Source organism: Muntiacus reevesi, chromosome 7 (genome assembly GCF_963930625.1).
Source record: "Muntiacus reevesi chromosome 7, mMunRee1.1, whole genome shotgun sequence".
Classification (NCBI taxonomy): domain Eukaryota; kingdom Metazoa; phylum Chordata; class Mammalia; order Artiodactyla; family Cervidae; genus Muntiacus; species Muntiacus reevesi.
Genome location: NC_089255.1, coordinates 38,675,267 through 38,697,311, shown reverse-complemented (window position 1 = coordinate 38,697,311; position 22,045 = coordinate 38,675,267). Strand labels below are relative to the sequence as shown.

Sequence of the window (22,045 nt, the reverse complement as noted above, 5' to 3'; positions counted from 1 at the left end):
ATGGTTCTAGTAACAGGTCAACAATCCGTGGCTGCTCATTCTTGCCTATTTTTACTCTCCCTCCGAAGCAACTTTTCATTAAAGGTAGTATGGAAAAGCCTGCATCCATGTTCAGTTCTTTGTTTCTTCTCCTACCCTCTTCCCGCTGCACGTCACATCCCCCTCCTTTGCTAACTCAACCTCTTATTCAATATGTGTAACTTGCAGCAAATTTGTACTACTAGATATATATCTGACTGGAGCCTCAAATACAGAATTTCTATCATTCTTACTGATACATGGCATGGATTAAATTAAACTTAAAACAAACCTGAATTTAAATGCCAAACATTATCGCACCTCCATCCTTTATCCTTCTAAGATAAAACCTCTACTCTAAACATACAATAAATAAAAAATAAAAACATAAGAGGTGCTTGTAAAATATAAGGTTGCTGAAGTGTGAAATAGATTTAAGGGACCAGATCTGATAGACAGAGTGCCTGATGAACTATGGATGGAAGTTCATGACATTGTACAGGAGACGGAGATCAAGACCAACCCCAAGAAAAAGAAATGCAAAAAAACAAAATGGTTGCCTGAGGAGGCCTTACAAACAACTGTGAAAAGGAGAGAAGCTAAAGGCAAGAGAGAAAAGGAAAGATAATTTGAATGCAGAGTTCCAAAGAATAGCAAGGAGAGATAAGAGCCTTCCTCAGTGATCAATGAAAAGAAAGAGAGGAAAACAATAGAATGGGAATGACTAGAGATCTCTTTAAGAAAATTAGACATACAAAGGGAAAATTTCATGCAAAGATGGGCTCAATAAAGGACAGAAATGGTATGGACCTAACAGAAGCAGAAGATATAAGAAGAGGTGGCAAGAGCACACAGAACTATACAAAAAGATCTTCACCACCCAGATAATCACGATGGTGTAAACACTTACCTAGAGCCAGACATCCTGGAATGTGAAGTAGAGTGTACCCTAGAAAGCATCACTATGAACAAAGCTAGTGGAAGTGATGGAATTCCAGCTGAGCTATTTCAAATCCTGGAAAATGATGCTGTGAAAGTGCTGCACTCAATTTGCCAGCAAATTTGGAAAACTCAGCAGTGGCCACAAGACTGGAAAGGTCAGTTTTCACTCCAATCCCAAAAAAAGGCAATCCCAAAGAATGCTCAAACTACCGCACAATTACACTCATCTCACACGCTAGTAAAATAAAGCTCAAAATTCTCTAAGCCAGGCTTCAGCAAAACGTGAACCGTGAACTTCCAGATGTTCAAGCTGGTTTTAGAAAAGGCAGAGGAACCAGAGATCAAATTGCCAACATCCACTGGATCATCAAAAAAGCAAGAGAGTTCCAGAAAAACATCTATTTCTGCTTTATTGACTTACCAAAGCCTTTGACTGTGTAGATCACAATAAACTGTGGAAAATTCTGAAAGAGATAGGAATACAAGACCACCTGACCTACCTCTTGAGAAACCTGTATGCAGGTCAGGAAGCAACAGTCAGAACTGGGCATGGAACAACAGACTGACTCCAAACAGGAAAAGGAGTACGTCAAGGCTGTATATTGTCACCCTGCTTTATTAACTTATATGCAGAGTACATCATGAGAAATGCTGGGCTAGAGGAAGCACAAGCTGGAATCAAAATTGCTGGGAGAAATATCCATAATCTCAGATATGCAGATGACACCACCCTTACGGCAGAAAGTGAAGAGGAACTAAAGAGCCTCTTGAGGAAAGTGAAAGAGGAGAGTGAAAAAGTTGGCTTAAAGCTCAACATTCAGAAAACTAAGATCATGGCATCTGGTCCCATCACTTCATGGGAAGTAGATGGGGAAACAGCAGAAACAGTGTCAGACTTTATTTTGGGGGGCTCCAAAATCACTGCAGATGGTGAGTACAGCCATGAAATTAAAAGAAGCTTACTCCTTGGAAGGAAAGTTATGACCAACCTAGACAGCATATTAAAAAGCAGAAGCATTACTTTGTCAACAAAGGTCCATTTAGTCAAGGCTATGGTTTTTCCAGTAGTCATGCATGGTTGTGAGAGATGGACTATAAAGAAAGGTGAGCACTGATGAATTGATGCTTTTGAACTGTGGTGTTGGAGGAGACTCGAGATTCCCTTGGACTGCAAGGAGATTCAACCAGTCCATCCTGCAGGTGTTCATCGGAAGGACTGATGTTGAAGCTGAAACTTCAATATTTTGACCACCTGATGCAAAGACCTGACTCATTTGAAAAGACCCTGATATTGAGAAAGTTTGAAGGTGGGAGAGGAAAGGGATGACAGAGGATGAGATGGTTGGATGGCATCACGGACTCAATGGAGATGAATTTAGGTAACTCCAGGAGTTGGTGATGGATAGGGAGGCCTAGCGTGCTGCAGTCCATGGGGTTGCAAAGATTCAGACTGAGTTACGGAACTGAACTGAACTGAACCAAAAGTATAAATGGATTGGAAAAACATAATATGTAAATATTGACTAAATGAATGCCAAAGTAACTATATAAATAGGAGACAGAGTTTTAAATGATAAGATATTAATAGGATAAAAGATTATATTTCACAATGCTAAAAGCTTCAAATCATCAATAACAAAAAGCAGTTTTAAATTTTTATGTAGCATATTTGTAAACTTGTATGTTGCTAATTTGTAAACTTGTACATAGCATCATCTGTAAATTTGTATGTAGCACCATCTGTAAACTTGTATGTAGCATCATTTGTAAATAGCATGAAATATGTAAAGCAAAAAGGAAACAGAGCTATGGAAAACTTTTATTTACTAATTTTTTTATTAAATTGTTGTATTTTTTTAACTTTTTTTTTTCATTTATTTTTATTAGTTGGAGGCTAATTACTTTACAATATTGTAGTGGTTTTTGCCATACAAAGCAAGGGTAGGATGATCTGAGAGAATAACATTGAAACATGTATATTATCAAGTGTGAAACAGATTCCCAGTCCAGGTTGGATGCATGAGACAAGGGCTCAGGGCTGGGGCACTGGGAAGAAGAAAACTTTTAAATGCTACACCCATTTAAAAGAGTTTGACACTCTCTTCTAAATTAATCCAAGCAGAATAAATGGGTGGGAAAAAAAAAACCCACAAAAAAATGTAACAACTCTATAAGTGATATGGATAGAATTGTTATCAGACTTAACCCAGTAGATTCTCATCACATCCCAAACAACAGACTACTCCTCCTTTGCAAGCACACACAGGACAATAGTCAATCATATTCTTGGCAATAAATCTAGTTTTAGCAAATTTCAGAAAATTGAAAACATGAATTTTTCCCTCTGTATATGATTCACTTAAGCACAAAATCAGGGAGAAAATAAAACATAAGTATATGTTTGTAAAGGGGGGGCTTCCAGGTGGTGTTAGTGGTAAAGAACCCACCTGCGAATGCAGGAGACGTAAGCAACACGGGTTCGATCCCTGGGTTGGGAAGATACCCTGGAGGAGAAAATGGCAACCCGCTCCAGTATTCTTGCTTGAAGAATCCCATGGACAGAGGAACCTGGCTGGCTAGAGTCCACTGGGGTCACAAAAAGTCAGACATGACTGAGCAACTGAGCACACATATATTTGAAAATAAAGAAGCACTTGCCTATTAGGTATCCCTACTGTGTGACTAATACGTGCACAAATCTGACATGTCTATCAAGTTCCAAACTACCTTTCCTTTTTTCCCCATCTTCATCTCATTCCCATAATTGTCTAAGGCATCATTTATGGTCCCATGACACTGCTGTAGTTCAAGTCTTCTCTTTAAGTTTCTTCTCTTTGAGGTTCACGCTCCTCCTATCTGCCACACTATTCTTTCTAAAAGATTGGTTTAATCATATAAAGCTTTCATTTAAAACTTTTTAAAGGACTTAAATACCAACAGGATAAAATTCAAACTCTATAACATGACGTTCAAGGATCCTTAACAATCTCTGCTTTTTTTTTTTTTTTCATTTTTATTTCCTCCCAAACTCTCATGCACCTTTTGTACACTAGTTATACTATTATAACTTACACTCCCCTGAACACGCCCTCCTCCCTGTCTCCTCCTTACCTCTGTACCTACTTATCCTCTTACCTGGAATGTCCTCTCCTGTTGTTTACCCACATGACAATTTCCTACACATCCTGAGAGATACAGTTCAACTATCACTTCCCTTGCCGATCAGTCCTTATGGTGTTACTCACTTCTCCACTTTCTACCATAGAATATTTTTTACTTCCAGTTTTTAAATTAGCTATTTAAATCTCTTATCTATTGCATTAAGCCATAAACTACATGCAGAGAGGATTTTTTCTTGTTCATTTTTTTCTATTCTTAGCATTTATATAAGGAAACCTCAAAAGTTAAACTTATGAATAAAATTAAAATGGATATGGTAGCTTAAACATATTTATTGAAAGAAGTAAGAAGGGTCAGTCAGTAGACTGGCTGTGAGAAAGTAAAAAGTAAAAAAGTAAATGGAATAACCCATAAAGAACATAAAATGGCACATGTGGTGTGATAGTCCTAAAACCTTTTAGCGTCTTCAAGGAAGGGTTTTCCAGGTAGAGATGTCCAGCTTTGATACAGTGCAACTCAGGAGGTTGTCATCCACATCTAGTCAGGGATATGGTTGTGTTGCTTGGAGAAGTCCTGACTGCAGAAAACCCTGATTGGCTGTACCTGATTTCCTTGATTAAATGAATCATGTCATTAGATCCCAGGAAATAAGTTTTATTTAGTATGACCATTGGGAGTCATCATTAAGTAAAGGCCTATATTTTGCCTAACCTAAATGATGGGAGAAGTATGTCATACCTTTTGGAAATCTTCCCATCAAAAACAAAAAGATTAGGTACCTAATGTAGCAAGTTTTAATTGTATAGGAAAAAAATTCCCAATTAAGCCAAATAAATGAAGCATTGCGGTGGGTTGAAATCCATATCCACCTGTAGCATAATTTTCTGTTTGCTTAAGACTTACACATGAATATTATAAATTGCTGTCACATTATTCCTGACCAAATAATTTAGAAAATAAATGTATATACTTGTGTTACCCATATTATTAAACACTTGGTATCCAGAATCCTAAGGATTGAGCTTCATATGAGATAATTAGAATTTGCTTACATGAACCAATGGCCTCATCTGCTGCAGAATTTCATGCTAGTGTGGATACTCTGTTTTTATACCTAGAGCATCATTTGGTTGCTAACAGTATAAACCAGAGTTTCCCTGGTGACTCAGACAGTAAAGAATCTACTTGAAATGCAGGAGACCTGGGTTCGATCACTGGGTCGGGAAGATTCTCTGGAGAAGGGAATCGCAACCCACTCCAGTTTTCTTTCCTGGAGAATTCCATGGAGAGAGGAGCCTGGTGGGCTCTAGTTCATGGGGTTGCATGACTGAGTGACTAAGCATAGCGCAGTATAAACCAAATACACTGATGGCAGGTTTTTCTGGGAAACAGCTAGAAAGAAAGAAAGAAAAAGCTCTTCTAGATTCACCTGAGGCTTCCCAGGTCTCTCAATAGTAAAGAACCTGCCTGCCAGTCCCGGAGCTACAGGAGACCTTGTTTCAATCACTGGGTCTGGAAGATCCCCTGAAGGAGGACATGGCAACCTGTTGTAGTATTCTTGCTGGGAAAATCCCCTGAACAGAGGATCCTGGCAGATTACAGTCCATGACGTCGCAAAGAGTCAGACATGACTGACAGGCTAAGCACAGACACACACACCTGCAAATGCCATTTTAAGCGATTAATCCTATTCACTGCCCACACTCGGGAATTATGCTTCCCTACCCAAGGCTTTTGAACTGTGGTATGGGAGAAGACTCTTGAGAGTCCCTGGGACTGCAAGGAGATCCAACCAGTCCATCCTAAAGGAGATTAGTCCTGGGTGTTCATTGGAAGGACTGATGCTGAAGCTGAAACTCCAGTACTTTGGCCACCTGATGTCAAGAGTTGACTCATTGGAAAAGACCCTGATGCTGGGAGGGACTGAGGGCAGGAGAAGGAGACGACAGAGGATGAGATGGCTGGATGGCATCACCGACACGATGGACATGAGTCTGAGTAAACTCCGGGAATTGGTGATGGACAGAGAGGCCTGGCATGCTGCGATTCATGGGGTCACAAAGAGTCAGACACGACTGAGCGGCTGAACTGAACTGAACGGAACCCAACCCAAAATCTCCTAGCCTAAATATGTTCTCCACCTACCTGATAATAGCCTTTTCCTTTTGCTAGATGTATTCTTGAAAATAGCTTCTCACAGTAAGTGTAGCCACCGGCTTATTGCAGATCACCCATTTTATCTGTTATAATATCTCTTTCTACAGATCCTCCTGCTGTGGAACCGGCGTTTCTGGAAATCCGGCAAGGACAAGACCGAAGTGTCACTATGAGCTGCAGGGTCCTAAGAGCCTATCCAATACGGGTGCTGACTTATGAGTGGCGCTTGGGCAACAAATTATTGCGGACGGGTCAGTTTGATTCTCAAGAATACACAGAATACCCAGTGAAGAGTCTTTCCAATGAAAACTATGGGGTTTATAATTGTAGCATCATAAATGAAGCTGGAGCAGGGAGATGCAGCTTTCTTGTTACAGGTAAGGTGCTGAATATTTTTCTTTTTTTCTATTTCTTTTTTTTTTTTTTAGATCATGAGAGCTTAGGCTCTTGTCAGTGTAAGAATGAAAGCATTTTGCAAATCCACAGAGCATATTATGAACAGCTTGCCTGTTCTATTTTGAGTGTCTACTTATTATTTTCAAGGCAAGTCTATTTTAATAGTTAAGATAGTTTATATGCCTATAAAATTAGACAGAAGCTTATGTGAATCTGAATAGATTTGGTGATGAGGTTGGTTATTTTGAGTATCACAGTAATAAAGTGACAAATCTTAACCAGCTTTTTTTTTTTAGATCAAATTGCAATTATTAATACATATTTTTTCTGCAAGTCTAAAAGCTCTTTCAATCCATTATCTGTGCTGGTTTTAGTAAAGAGTGCTTTCTTTTTCTTGTTTACTTATTAACTCGATGTGTCATGAATGTCCATTTTGTCATTGGCTTACTATAGGATCACAGATATTCAAAGGGAAATCAATATAGTTGTATTTGGTATATAATGAGTTGAGAAAATTACCATTTTGATGTCATTATCTTTTACTGTATTTAAAGAGATAGAAAATCTGTGTTAAATTTTATATATTTATTTGAATTATTTTTGTAATCTAAAGTAAATTTCTGTTATTTTTGAGCTAAGATTTAGGCATATCTTAAAAGAATATACTCCTTTTCATTATTATTTTGTTCTAGATAAAGTTTGTTGTAACAGTTATAGTGTTTATGCTACTAAAAGAAGAAACTGGACATTATATGTTATCTGTAAAGCAATCATAAAAATCATGATTAAAATGTTTCAGACTTAATTAAATCTTGTTCATTAGTAATATAAATTCTTATTAATAAGTTATTACTTATAAGAGAATTCTCTGATATGAATTGCCTTGGGACATTTAACTTCCTGAAATGGGATATTAGGTATTAATAGGTGAAATATAATTGACTAACCAAAGAATATGAAGACGTCCTCTCCACTGGATCTTACCACCTTTTGGTTTTGCAATCTCTTTTATTAACATTCAGTTGAACTTAAGGCTTTTCTACTGTAATTCTTCAAGTGAACTGTTAAAATAAAAAAATTCCTAGGACTGATACTTACATGATGATCTAATTTTTATCCCTAGGAGTATTTAAAAGGGTAAAAGAATGTAATGTATTACTCTAGGGGGTAATTTAAATGGCATGATATACTTTCATTCTTTATTTATAATATATTATTTCCAAAGAAATAAGAATCTTTCAAAAGCAATTATTTTTCACATATTGGTACAAATGGAGCACTTTACTTTCTTTCATTATCCCTCCAAAATAAAAATACCCCATAAAATTAACTAAACTCCTTTCTCCAATCCTTTTGGCTTTATACACATCCTGATTTTCTTTGGTGACGCTGTTTTCTAACTTGGACTATATTAGATTATGCACCTCTGTGAGATTTTCATTTGTTCTTTATTATATGATCCAAATCCTATTTCTTGAGCTAGAAGACAAGCTGAGACTGGAAGAAACACTAGCTCCATTCTCCCTTCCCAGATTCATGGGGTGCAGTAAGTAGATTTCAATAGCTGCAGAAAGGAATAAACCTGTTGTGGATTGCCCCATGGAGGGAGAGAAAATATCCCCAGGCCTTAATTTGTTTCCAGTGTGCATTTTTCAGTCTTAAGGTCAGCTTCATTTTTTTTTTTTTCAAGATCTCCACATAAAATCTAACAAAGTTTTGAAGAAGAGAAAAGGAAATGATTGAATCTGAAATATAGTATAATTCCAGAAAATATATAAAGAAATCAATACATCCATAGAATAAGACATCTGGAAGAAACTTTGAAAGGCCATTTACTTTTTCTACTAAAACATAGCATAATTAGTAGTACTATGAATTAGTATATAATATAGAATTAGTAGTAATTCCCCACAATTCAAAAACTCTTTGAAGCTATGCAGAAGAGAACTAGGAAATATAATATATTCAAGGCTGCATATATATTCATTATGCATATGTTCTTTACCCAAAAAACCGATCATTGAAGACAATTCTTTTTCCTTTCTTGAGGCCCAGATTAACTAAGAAACATTTAAAATTTTATCGTTAGAACTATTTTACCAAATTTAAGAACACACTTCCACTTGCTTTTCATATCATGTAGTCACTTGAAAGTGGATTTGATCTGACATTACATCAAAATGTATAGAACTGAACAAAGGCAATGGCAGCCACATGTCTATATTTATTTAGCTCCTTTGAAAGCTTAAAAGTTCGGGCCTGTTGTCTTCATATATATCATGAGTATGTGATATGTGTCTGTGTTCAGTGGCAAGAGAGGAGGGTTTTGTTTACCGAGGAGTAAGACAGGTTGTGAGAATATTTTCCTGGAAAGGAAAACAAGAAAGTAAGCAAAGGTATTTATGAAGAATGGCCAGCCTAGCTTGTAATCCACCATCTATGTTAGGAAATATTAACTATAATATTACAACATACTGTGTAGTTGATTTATTTTATTTCCTAGTATTGTTATAGTGAAGTTAAGCCTGGTGTTTGTTTGTTTGTTTTTGTGGTTTAAGCCTTTGTGATCTTTAGCAATAACCCAAACACCATTTTATCATGTTTTCCTATGAGAATTTTATAAATTCTAAAAATAAATGTGGCATTTTAATTTATTAGAATAAATCCACTTTTAAACATGAAATTCCAAGTATATATGTATAAATACATAGACATAAGTATTTTTATATTAATAAATAGTTCTGTACTATTCAGCATGTCACTCCAATGGAGCATGGTTGTCACTTTCTCACAGATCCAAATGCTCCAAATTAACATTTGGAAAAAATGTTTTTAAATACTCCAAAATATGTAGGCACATTCATTATATTATAGATATGAGTGAATAACATGCTAGGTTAGATCCTGGCACACCAGCTTGATCCAGAAAAGAAAACCAGGAAATGTGGAATGATGAAACAGATAAAGGGATGACCAAGATGAATGTTTAGATGAAAGGACTCTTACTGATTATCATTTCTTTATTGGGAAAAAATGAGGATAAAAGGATAGTTCAAGATGAAAACATGCAGTGGGCTGAATAGTGTCCTGTGTGTGTGCTCAGATGCTTTAGTCGTATCAGACTCTTTGCCACCAATGGACTGTAGCCCACCCGGCTCCTCTATCTGTGGGATTCTCCAGGCAAGATACTACAGTGGGTTACCATGCCTTCCTCCATGGGATCTTCCTGACCCAGGAATCGAACCCATGTCTCTTATGTCTCCTGCATTGCCAGATGGGTTCTTTACCACTAGTGCCAGCTAGGAAGCCCAAATAGTGTCCCTCAAGAAGGTAAATCTCTGTCCTAGTCCCCAAAACCTTGAATATCACTTTACATGGTAATGCATGATTAATTTAAGGATTTTGAGACAAGCAGCTTTTCCTGGATGGTTGATGTTGGCCTTAAATGCAAGAATGTGTACCTTATAAGTAAGGCAGAGGGAATTTTGACAGAGGAGAAGGCAATGTGAGTACAGAGGCAGGGACACAGTTAAACCAGTGTTTCGATAAACTCCTTTCTTTAAAATGCTTCAAGTTAAATCGAACTGCTTTGCCAGATAACCTCAACTCTGATACCCTACTCAGGCTAAACCCCTGCACAATAGGCATAGCAACTTCTCACAGCTCAGAAAAGTTATGAACAGTGGGTACTTTTACCTCCTAAAGAGCTAACTGAAACAAGGCTGTATCTGCTAGAGGTAAAGCCTGGGAGGAAAAGCACCTTGGGAGATTGCATCACCCCCTGCATCTGTCACTGATGTTGGTTTAAACTATACATTGGTAAAGACCCCTAGGGATGCTTCAAGATTGAAATGTTATGCCCATTATATAATAAAATGAAGATAAGATGTCTGCAGCAGCTTGATTACATAGGATAACAGATGAGAGAGAATCTGTTGGCAGATTCTGTTGAAATGTCCAGGTTTAATAAAGATTCACTTTGACTTCCTTGAATATGAAAAACTAGGCTATCTGAATTAAAATGCATAGCAATCCACTCCAGTATTCTTGCCTGGGACATCTCATGGATAAAGGAGACTGACAGGCTACAGTTCATGGGGTTGCAAAGAGTCGGACGCAACTTAGTATTAAACAATAATGATAACAATTGATTTATAAAATTTTAAATTACCTATGTCTTTTAAATTATTTAGTGATTGAGATGGTAGTTCTAAACTATTCCATAAACATATTTCTTTCCTTTAACAAATTTGCTTCTGACAGTATGTATCTGTTGAAATTTTATGGATGTTAGTAAATTAAGACTTAAAAGCAAATTGGACAAGGAAATGAGTCGATTTTATCTGTTTACTTCTTTTAATTAGTTACTTGAATAAAATGTGGCAGCTTTCATGGGACAGTATATACATGGGTGTTTATTAAACTATATTTTATGTCAGTTAAAGTAAAAGCAGAATAACATGGTTGTCAATTATAGCCCAGGAGCAAAAACAGAATGTCTTTATAACTTCCAGAGGGTATATATACACAGTTACATATGCTGAAACTTGTGAATCCTTTAAGATTCAATCAATGAAAACAGTTTTAAATTCGGTTAAATGAAAAATACTAAAACAGTGGTGTCTTTTTCAACAGGTAACTATTAAAATTTTTTATTGCATAACTACAAATTATAATTCAACATGAAACAACCATTATTGTCCCTTTGCTAATGATTTTCTTTGCAATCTGACAAATATTTAAGTTATTTACTATGTACCTACTGACTGTCAGGTACTAGATTATACCAGAAGTAAAACAATAAATATCCTCTCCTCAAAATCTTTCCCCTATCATGTATATTTCTGAGTCTTGTCATTTTTATATTTACATTGTACTTTGCAGCCACCATTTTCTTTTTAACCCTATTACTCCTGTTAGCCTTATATTCTCTTATCTAAGGTATTATGTCCTCTATATATATTTTAACTGCTAGCTGAATTTTCAACCTTTATATTTTTCAATCTATTTTCTATACTGCTGGGTTTTATTTTCCCAGAAAATATATCTTATTCTTAGTGATAAATGTTTGTGGATTATAGGTGAAATGCAACCTCATTTTCATGGATTTTTAAACCATTAATAGCCTAAAAAAGTTTATTATCTCTCCTTCAATCCTATCAGTTACTTTAAACTCCAGTCAAACTAGATTCTGCTGCCATCTGCTAAGTTACATAATTTCAGGACTCTGTGCCTTTGTTCACATGATATTTTATTCTAAAATACTAGCTCTTTGTGTATGCCTCGACTAGAACTGTGATGACTTTTGTTTGTACCTTTAGAAAAATTATATTGACCTTTATTCTTTGGCCAAATACAGAAATGTAGGCTGTAATAATATATTATTTTACAATTTACAAATAAATCATACATGCTAATATTTATTATCTGAAAGTATCTGTAAAACTCCTAGTATGACATCACCAACTGAATGGACGTGAATTTGAGCAAACTCTAGGAGATAGTAAAGGACAGAGGAGGATGGTATGCTACAGTCCTTGAGGTCACAAAGAGTCAGACTTAGGGACTGAATAATGAAACCATGATTTAAACAGAATAGAAAATAAAACTGAAAAAAAATTTAAAAAAAAGAAAATTATTTCATTCAGGTTAAAACCTTGAAATATTATTTAAGAAACTAATGTAGTAGCTCTGTCCCACAAAGTCCTCATGGGTCCAGGTTTCTTCCATCTTACTGCTTAATCATCATCCATAGATGGCACATCTCATAACCTTAATAGCTACATCTTCTACTAGCATCTTCTAGCATGTCGCATCTTCTACATCTCAGCATATTCCCTCATTCCCCCCCCCCTTTTTAATGATGCTACCCAGTAGTGTTTTTTTTAAATATATTTATCTTTTCTGCTTGCATCTCATTGTTCAGTTACTCAGTCGTGTTTGACTCTTTGTGACCCATTGACTGTAGCCCACCAGGCTCCTCTGTGCATGGGATTCTCCAGGCAAGAATACTGGAATGGATTGTCATTTTCTTCTCCATTGCATCTCATTGGAGGCCACTTAATCATAATGTGGTAGCTGCTATAAAAACTGTGGGTATAGATTTTGTTCTAGGAAGATTAGGTAACACACACACACATATATATACATGAGATACATATATTTATATGTATTTTAACTTGCCTTTATTGAAACTATTTCATGAAATAAAGTTGAACTTGACAAGGAAACTTTAGGATCTCTGGTTTTATCTCTGTAATACTTAACACCATCATTGATCATCAGAATCACCTCTCAGGGGCCATGGCCATTCAAGTTTAGAATTTTTTTTAATTTATTTAATACAGATTCTTGAGAGTTTTTAAACTCTGGGAGATGATGAAGGACAGAGAGGTCTGGCGTGCTGCAGTCCACGGGGTCACAAAGAGTTGGGCATGACTGAGCAACTGAACAATACAGTTTTTACTGGTAAACAATGTAATTGAGGAGACCATGTTAGTTACTTATTACAGTATAACAAATTCCTACAAACTTAACATCTTTAAGCAGCATGCATTTATTATCTCACAATTTCTGTGGGTCAAGAGTACAGGCATGACTTAGCTAGATCCTGTCTTCTGGATCTCACAAGACTGCAATCAGAATGTTTGTGAAATTTTCTTATCTGGAGGTTCAACTCTGTAAGAAGTTGAGTCACTTCCAGACTTACTAAGATTAGTAAAAGATTTAACATTCTAAAGGTTGCATGGTAGAAAGCCCTAGGATTTTGCTGGTTGTTGAGTGAAGATCACTCATGTATTAGAAGATTTCTGCAGGTCCTAGAGGTCACCTGTAATTCTTTGTCATATGGGCTTTTCCAGCATGGCTACTTTACTTATCAAGTGGTAAGGAAGAATCTCTAGCTCCAATCTGTTAAGATGGAATTTTAAATGTGTTCCTACGTGCTCAGTCATGTAAAGCACAGCCCTTTGTGACCCTATGGACTGTAACCTGCCAGGTTTCTCTGTCCATGGATTTTCCAGACAAGAATACAATAGTGGGTTGCCATTTCCTCCTCTAGGGAATCTTCCTGACCTAGGGGTCCAGGGATCGAATGCACGTTTGTATCTCTTGCATTGGCAGGTGAATTCTTTACCACTAAACCACCTGGGGAGTCCCAGAATCTTATATAACATAACCTAATTATCATAGGAACATCCCATCACAGTTATTTTCCACTCAAAAGGAGCAAATTATACACAAAGATATGAAAAGCAGAGGTAGAAATTACTGGAGTACTCTTAGGTTCAGTCTGTCACATAATATCAACTTTTCCGGCTGCTAGGAATACTTTAAACACAACCTGTATATCAAACTGCTTTATTTATGGCAATATTTAAAGAAATCCCTCATAGTTTATTCCCTTGTCAATAAACATGGCAAATAGAGTTTTACCAACAAAAATTTGCTTGTGACTGTTGCTTTCACCTCTAATTTGGAAGTATATATAGTGGGATTGTTCATCCTCTAGTTTTCAATTGATATGTGACAATATTCAGATTGACATTTTGGAATTACTCTTTTCTCCATATTCAGCACCAGCAGATCAGACAAATAAAAAATTAGATAGATCCTAAAGAACAAATAAAGCAAGAGTGAGACATTTCTTTGAAAGGGAGTACATGCTATCACTCTGAATGTAAAGAAATCCAGAATGAATGAGAGCTGTAATGTGTCTAAGACAGGATGTTGTATTATTCTAGCATTATTTAGTTCTAAAGAATGAAAAGGATGAAATAACAACCAAATCACATTTGACTCCAAATCAAAATGTTTCATTCTTGTTTCCTAAAGTCATATATATATGAGTTATATAATAATGAGATAGAAAATATATTTTATTTTCTTGCAATGTATATGTTTGTGCTATTCAACTGAATACTTGTTTGTTATCTCTAAACATGAACAGCACAACACTATGGAAAGACCATTTACCAGAAGTAAGAGCAAATGAACTGATACAAAAGTATATAATAAAATTCCCTGTGATAACTCTTAAGAGGCAGAAGACATCAATGGCAAATCAAATATTTTGGGGGCTAGAATTGTGTGAAATTTATTAGAATTTACTTATGATGATAACAGATAAACTAATGGATCCCAGTGTTTCTGTCAGCCTTATGAATTACAATTCTGTGAAAACTGCAGAGCAGAAAATTAATTATATGTGGTAACAACTGAATGTATTCTATGTTGTATAAACTGATTCCACTAATATTCTTTTTATTCAGACAATTCTGCTATCTGTGTAGAAGTGGTATCACCTTTCTATGATGGGTAAGCTAATAGAGGTTAAGGAAACCAAAAAGAAAATGTGTATCTTCTCACTGCAAATTCAAGTTCTTTTTGACACACTTCAGGGACTCTTTTATTAGTGACTCTAAAAGAGTTGAATTTTTGGATAATTAAGCCAGATAAAATATAGGTCCTGCTGCTGCTTAGGTGTTCTAGTCATGTCCAACTCTATGTGACCCTATGGACTGTAGCCCACCAGGCTCTTCTGTCCTTGAAATTCTCCAGGCAAGAGTACTGGAGTGGGTTGCCATGCCCTCCTCCAAGGAATCTTCCCAACACAGGGATCAATCTCAAGTCTCCTGCATTGCAGGGCACATTTTTTACCACTGAGCTACCAGAGAAGCCCCAAAATATAGGTGAGTCCATGCTAACTCTGAAAAGGTAGAAATAAAAATGTAAATATTAGTTAAGGAAATTAATACCAGCATTTAGCAAACATTTTACCAAACTCTTTACTTTAATATTGAATCTAACTTCCCTGGTGGCTCAAATGGTAAAGCGTCTGCCTACAATGCAGGAGACCTGAGTTCAATCCCTGGGCCAGGAAGATTTCCTGGAGAAGGAAATGGCAACCCACTACAGTATTCTTGCCTGGAAAATCCCATGGATGGAGGAACCTGGTAGGCTACAGTCCATGGGTTGGACATGACTGAGCAACTTCACTTTCATTTTTCTCTCTAATTTACACATTATTTTGGACAACAGAGCAGAAAATGCTGATTAAAGAAAAGGTCATAGGAATTTCTGTAGATTTCATTCTAGTCTTTTCTTGAGGATTGGACTGCATAGATAAAGTGAAACCACTGAGGCTTAACACACTCTGCTATTTCAGGTTCAGGGCAGAAAAGTTATCAGTTCAGTTCAGTCACTCAGTCATGTTCGACTCTTTGCAACCCCATGGACTGCAGCATGCCAAGATTCCCTGTCCATCACCAACTCCTAGAGCTTGCTCAAATTCATGTTCATTGAGTCAGTGATGCCATCCAACCATCTCATCCTCTATCATCCCCTTGCCTTCTCCCCATCTCCTCTTGCCTTCAATCCTTCCCAGCATCAGGGTCTTTTCTAATGAGTCAGCTCTTTGCATCAGGTTGCCAAAGTATTGTATTGGAGTTTCAGCTTTAGCATCAGTCTTTTCAATAAATATTCAGATTTGATTTCTTTTAGGATTGACTAGTTTGATCTCCTTGCAGCCCAAGGGACTCTCAAGAGTCTTCTCCAACACCTACAGTTCAAAAGCATCATTTTTTCGGTGCTCAGTTATCCTTATAGTCCAACTCTCACATCATGCATGACCACTGGAAAAAACATAAATTTGACTAGATAGACCTTTGTCCACAAAGTAACATCTCTGCTTTTTAATATGCTGTATAAGTTAGTCATAGTTATTCTTCCAAGGAACAAGTGTCTTTTCATTTCATGGCTGCAGTCACCATCTGCAGTGATTATGGAGCCTCCCCCAAATAAAGCCTCTCACTGTTTCCATTGTTTCCCTATCATTTGCCATGAAGTGACTGTAGAGTTCAAGAAGTGCTAGAGAAAGCAACTGTTTTCAGCTCAGTAAAAGAGGATATACCTTCTTCAAATTCCAAACTTCCTGCTGAGATGTCAGGATGATTAAGCGTTAGGAATATGGACCATGCTTAAGAATAAAGGCTTACTCTAGATACTCCTGAACAAAGACAAACTCCAAGCCCTTATAAGATTCATAAGGAAGTAGAATTTGGAAGTAGAGTTCCACCAATATGGATGAGCAAGACTCTACATTCTCTGTACAGCTCATCCAAATAAAACATAAAAAGGCAGAATACGAAAGTGTAAAGTGGTCAGCAGGTAACTGATTTACTTACTAGAATAAACATTGACATTCTTCAAAAGTAAAGGGCATAGTCCAATTATCTGTCTTATATAGCATATATTACAGAGGAATGATGTAGTAATAATTACTAAAATTGCTCAATAAATAAAAAAGTTATCTGACATGCAAAGAAAATAGGAAAATATTATCCATAGTCAAGAATAACAGTGGTCTTTAAAAACTAACCCTGAGCTAGCCCAGATGCATATAGCAAAACCTAGCTATTATAATAATATCAAAGTATTAAAGGAAAATATGTTCAAAGGTTTAAAGATAAATGCAGTATTTATGAGCAAGTGGATAAGAAATTTCAGCAGAGGGGGAAAGTCCTCTAAAAATAAAACAAATGCAAATTCTTTAACTAAAATAGAAATGCAAAAATGTACATAGATGAAATAGACAACATATTGGAAAAGGTAGAAGGGTCAGTGAAATTGAAAGCAAATTGAATGAGCTGAGGCAATCTTATAGATGAAAAATGATTGAAGACTAAAGTAAAGAGACCTAAGGACATGGGAGATAACAAAAAATGCTTTGAGATAATTGCAATTGAAGTTCTAGAAGACAATGAGAGTAGGACCAAAAAAATTTTTTTTCAAACCCATAGATTCAAGCATATCATGGAACACAAAGCAAGAAAAAAATGTAACTAAAATCACTTCTGGGCACATCATAATCCAATTGCAGAAAACCAAAGACAGAAAAATTTCAAAGCAGCCAGAATAAAACTGATATTTTGAAGATATGCATAATAGTTACCTTCTTGTTAGAAACAATGTTGGCTAGAGGAAAATGGAACAACATTTTAAACCTTTAAACCTCTTTGAAATACTGTCAGTTCATAATTTTATTTCCAGTGAAAACATGCTTTGAAAATAGTGAAATAATTTTTTTCTGTAAAATAAAAGCTAGAGAATTAGTAGTTAGTAAAACTGCATGACAAAATATGCCAGAGTATGTTTTTCACACTAAAGGGAAAAGTTATCAGTGGAAACCAAGATAGCTTAGAGAAATAGAGAATATTTTTTCCTGTGTTTTCTCCTGTGAGTTTTATGTTTTCAGATCTTATGTTCAAATCTTTAATTTACTATGAGTTAAATTTTGTGTGTACTGAAAAAAAGGCAAGGATCCAATTTCATTCATTTTGACACGGGTCCAATATCATTTTTGAATGCAGATATCTACTTTATTCAACATCATTTTTTCAAAAGACTGTGCTTTCTCCATTGTATATTGTTGGTACCCTTGATGAAGACCAGTTGAGCACATATGAGTAAGTTTATTTCTGGGCTCTTCACACACACACACACACACACACACACACAAACAAGGAAACTTTTGTTTATTACCTGGATTGTGGTGATAGCAACACGAGGTGCACATATGTCTAAATTTACCAAATTGTATTATATTTATTATGTGCAGTTGTTTTATATACCAATTATACCTCAATAAAACTGGGTAAAAAATGGAATGATGTTCAGATCCAGTAAATAGGTTGGTAAAGATAAAAGACTGGGTTTGTTTTTTGTTTTTGCAATTTCCTTAATAAACAGCTGCACAAGAAATGGTCAGAATATTACAGCTTGGGGACCTGACAGCTGTTTTTATAGATAAAGGTTAACTGGAACATAGCTTTATTCATTTGCTTATATATTGTCTGTGACTCAATTCATACTGCAACAGGAGAGGTGAGTAGTTGTAACTAGTTGTAGCAGCCACAAGACTCATAGCCTATAATATTTACCATATAGCTCTTTGAGGAAAAGTTTGTCAATGCTTGGTTTGAAGCTAAAGCAACAGCATTATAAGTTTGGGTTTATAATATCTTTCCAACTGAAACATTACAGCAATAGCATAAATGATGAGATTAATTTGAGTTACATTATTCTAAGTTTATATTAGTTGTGAAGTGGGAACTGAGAAGCCAGTGGGACCTCAGAGAAGCATGAAATATGAAGTGTGATATGTTAAGTGATACCATATTGATTGTAAATGGAATCAGTAAGTTAAAGTTGCATAGTTTTTGCAATATAGAGACTTCTAAAACAATTTTTTTTAAAAAGGGTTGTATGGAAGAAACAAAAGCACATTTGAATTTACTCAAAATATCATAAGAAAAGCACAACAGATGAACAACAACAACAAAAACACTGAAAGGACAATGAAGAAAATGAGCAAGATGATAGACTTTAACCCAGTGATATTAATAACTACATGAAAGGCAAAAGACCTTAACACTTCAGTTGTCAGAAATCACTGGACTGAATTTAAAAAAGATAAACAACAAAAAAGCAAGCTGTCTACAACATAGACACTGCTATCTATTAAAAAAAAAAAAACCACACAAATTAAATATAAAGACAAAAAGAAGCTGAAAGGAGAGGACTGAGGAATTTATAGCATGTAAAGGACACATAAGAAAGCTGACTTGGCTATGTTATTACCAGACAAGTAGACTACAAGAAAGAAAACTTGTAAGAATTAAGGAGGAAATGTTAGTAATAGCAAAAGAGGAATGTATAAGGAAGGGTGCTGTGCTGTGCTTTGTCACTCAGTCATGTCTGACTCTTTGCAACCCCACGGACTGTAGCCCACCAGGCTCCTCTGTCCATGGGGATTCTCCAGGCAAGAATACGGGAGTGGGTTGCTATGCCCTCTTCAGGGAAAATTACACAGCTCTAAATATGTTTGGCTCAAAATCCTTCAATCTAGGCTTCAACAGTATGTGAACCAAGAACTTCCAGATGAAGAAGCTGCATTTAGAAAAGGCAGAGGAACCAGAGATCAAATAGCCAACATTAGTTGGATCATAGAGAAAGCAAAGGAATTCCAGAAAAACATCTACTTCTGTGTCACTGACTACACTAAAGCCTTTGACTATGTGGATCACAACAAACTGTGGAAAATTCTTAGAGATGGGGATACCAGGCCACCTGACCTGCCTCCTGAGAAACCTGTATGCAGTTCAAAAAGAAACAGTTAGAACCGGACATGGAACAACAGACTGGTTTTAAATTAAGGCGGCAATGCGTCAAGGCTATTATGTTGTCACCCTGCTTATTTAACTTCTATGCAGACTACATCATGTAAAATTCCAGGCCTAATGAATCACACTCTAGAATCAAGATTGCCAGGAGAAATATCAACAACTTCAGATAAGCGGATGATACCACCCTGATGACAGAAAGCAAAGAGAAACTAAAGAACCTCTTGATGAGAGTGAAAGAGGAGACTGAAAAAGCTGCCTTAAAACTCAACATTCAAGAAATGAAAACCACAGTATGTGGTTCCATCACTTAATGGCAAATATATGGGAAAACGATGGAAACAGAGACAGATTTTATTTTCTTGGGCTCCAAAATCACTGAGGATGGTGACTGCAGCCATGAAATTAAAAGACACTTTCTCCTTGGAAGAAAAGCTATGACAAACCTAGATAGCATATTAAAAAGAAGACACATCAGTTTGCCAACAAATGTCCATATTGTCTAGGCTATGATTTTTCCAGTAGTCATGTATGGATATGATAGTTGGACCATAAAGAAGGCTGAGTGCTGAAGAACTAGGCTTTCAAATTGTGGTACTGGAGAAGACTTTTGAGAGTCCATTGGTCAACAAGGAGATCAAACCAGTTAATCCTAAAAGAGATCGACCTTGAATATTCATTGGAAGGTCTGATGATGATGCTTAAGCTCCAATACTTTGGTCTCCTGATGTGAAGAATCAACTCATTGGAAAAGATCTTGATGCTTGGAAAGATTGAGGGCAGAAGAAAGGGGCAACAGAGGATGAGGTGGTTGGATGGCATCAGCTACTCAATGGACATGAGTTTGAGCAAACTGTGGCATATAGTGAAGGATAAGGAAGCCTAGCATTCTGCAGTTCATGGGGTCAAAAAGAGTGAGACATGACTTAGCGACTGCTCGTGGAGTGCATATGGAGTGCTCACCAAGATAGATAATATGCTGATCGAACAGTTTATTTGTAAAATTGGGAACTAGGAAAAAATATCCATTCTCATTAGTCGCAAATATTGTACTGCAGGTCCTTACCACTACAGTAATACAAGGAAGGTAAATAACATGCATAAAAAAAAAAATTATCTGATTATTTTTATAGACAATGCTAAAGTGTGTATGAGAAAATCTACTTGAATTAAGATAATTTAGCAAAAGCATAGGATACAAAATTAGTATGTAAAATCAATCATATTTCCACATAATATCTATAAAAATTTGAAACTGAAATGTAAATGTAAATATACCATTTCCAATGACATCAAAGTGTGAATAAATTTAATAAAATATACACAAGAGATACACTAAAAGATACCCCCCAAATTGCTGAAGGAAATGAGCCTAAATAAGTAGAGAAATATCCCAAATTCATGTTTTGAAAAAAATCGATATTGTTTTCATACTTATTCCCTCCACATTGATCTATGGGAAAAAGAACAAAGTTAGAGGACTTAAATTACACGATTTCAAGTCTTACTGTAAAGTCATGATAGTCAAGATAGTATGGTTTTTGTATAAACACATGGATCGTTGAGATGGGATAAAGAATCTAGGAACAGACCTTCCTGGTTATAACATGGTTATAATAGACCTTCAGATATAATACACATATGGTCAGCTGACTTTTTTAAAGTAGCCTGTGTAATTCATTAGGAAAGGCTAGTCTACTAAATAAATTCTGCTAGAACTGGATATTCATATTGAAAAAATAAATTTTAAATAATACCTCACACTACCAACAAGATTAATTTAAAATTGACTGTGCTGTAAACATGGAGAGCTAAAGTTGTAACATTCTAAAAGAAAACTTAAGAGAAGATCTAGGCAAATTTGGAATAGAAAGTAAGCCAAAGTATCACTATCAATTGAAAATAATATAAATAATAATAGCAATACAAACATCATTCAAACTACAGTCTTTCTGCTCTGCACATACATCTTTATAAAAGGAAAAAGCTTCCACATATAAGCAATACCATATGATGTCTGTCTGTCTTTGTCTGACTTTACTCAGCATGACAATCTCTAGGTCCATCCATTTTGCTGCAAATAGCATTATTTAGTTCTTTTTTTTATGATGGAGTAGTATTCTGCCATGGAGAAGGAAATGGCAACCCACTCCAGTACTCTTGCCTGGAAAATCCTATGGACAGAGGAGCCTGGTAGGTTGCAGCCCATGGGGTCGAGAAGAGTCGGACAA

The 22,045-nt window shown here is 36.0% G+C and overlaps 1 protein-coding gene across 1 annotated transcript in view; it reads left to right on the top strand.

The window, feature by feature from the left end:
* MDGA2 (MAM domain containing glycosylphosphatidylinositol anchor 2) overlaps positions 1-22,045 on the top strand; it is an 854,840-nt gene that overhangs the window by 722,016 nt on the left and 110,779 nt on the right. The window contains exon 9 of the mRNA XM_065940680.1: positions 6,345-6,614. Within this exon, the coding sequence (XP_065796752.1) occupies positions 6,345-6,614 (270 nt within the window). The remainder of the gene's footprint in view (positions 1-6,344; positions 6,615-22,045) is intronic.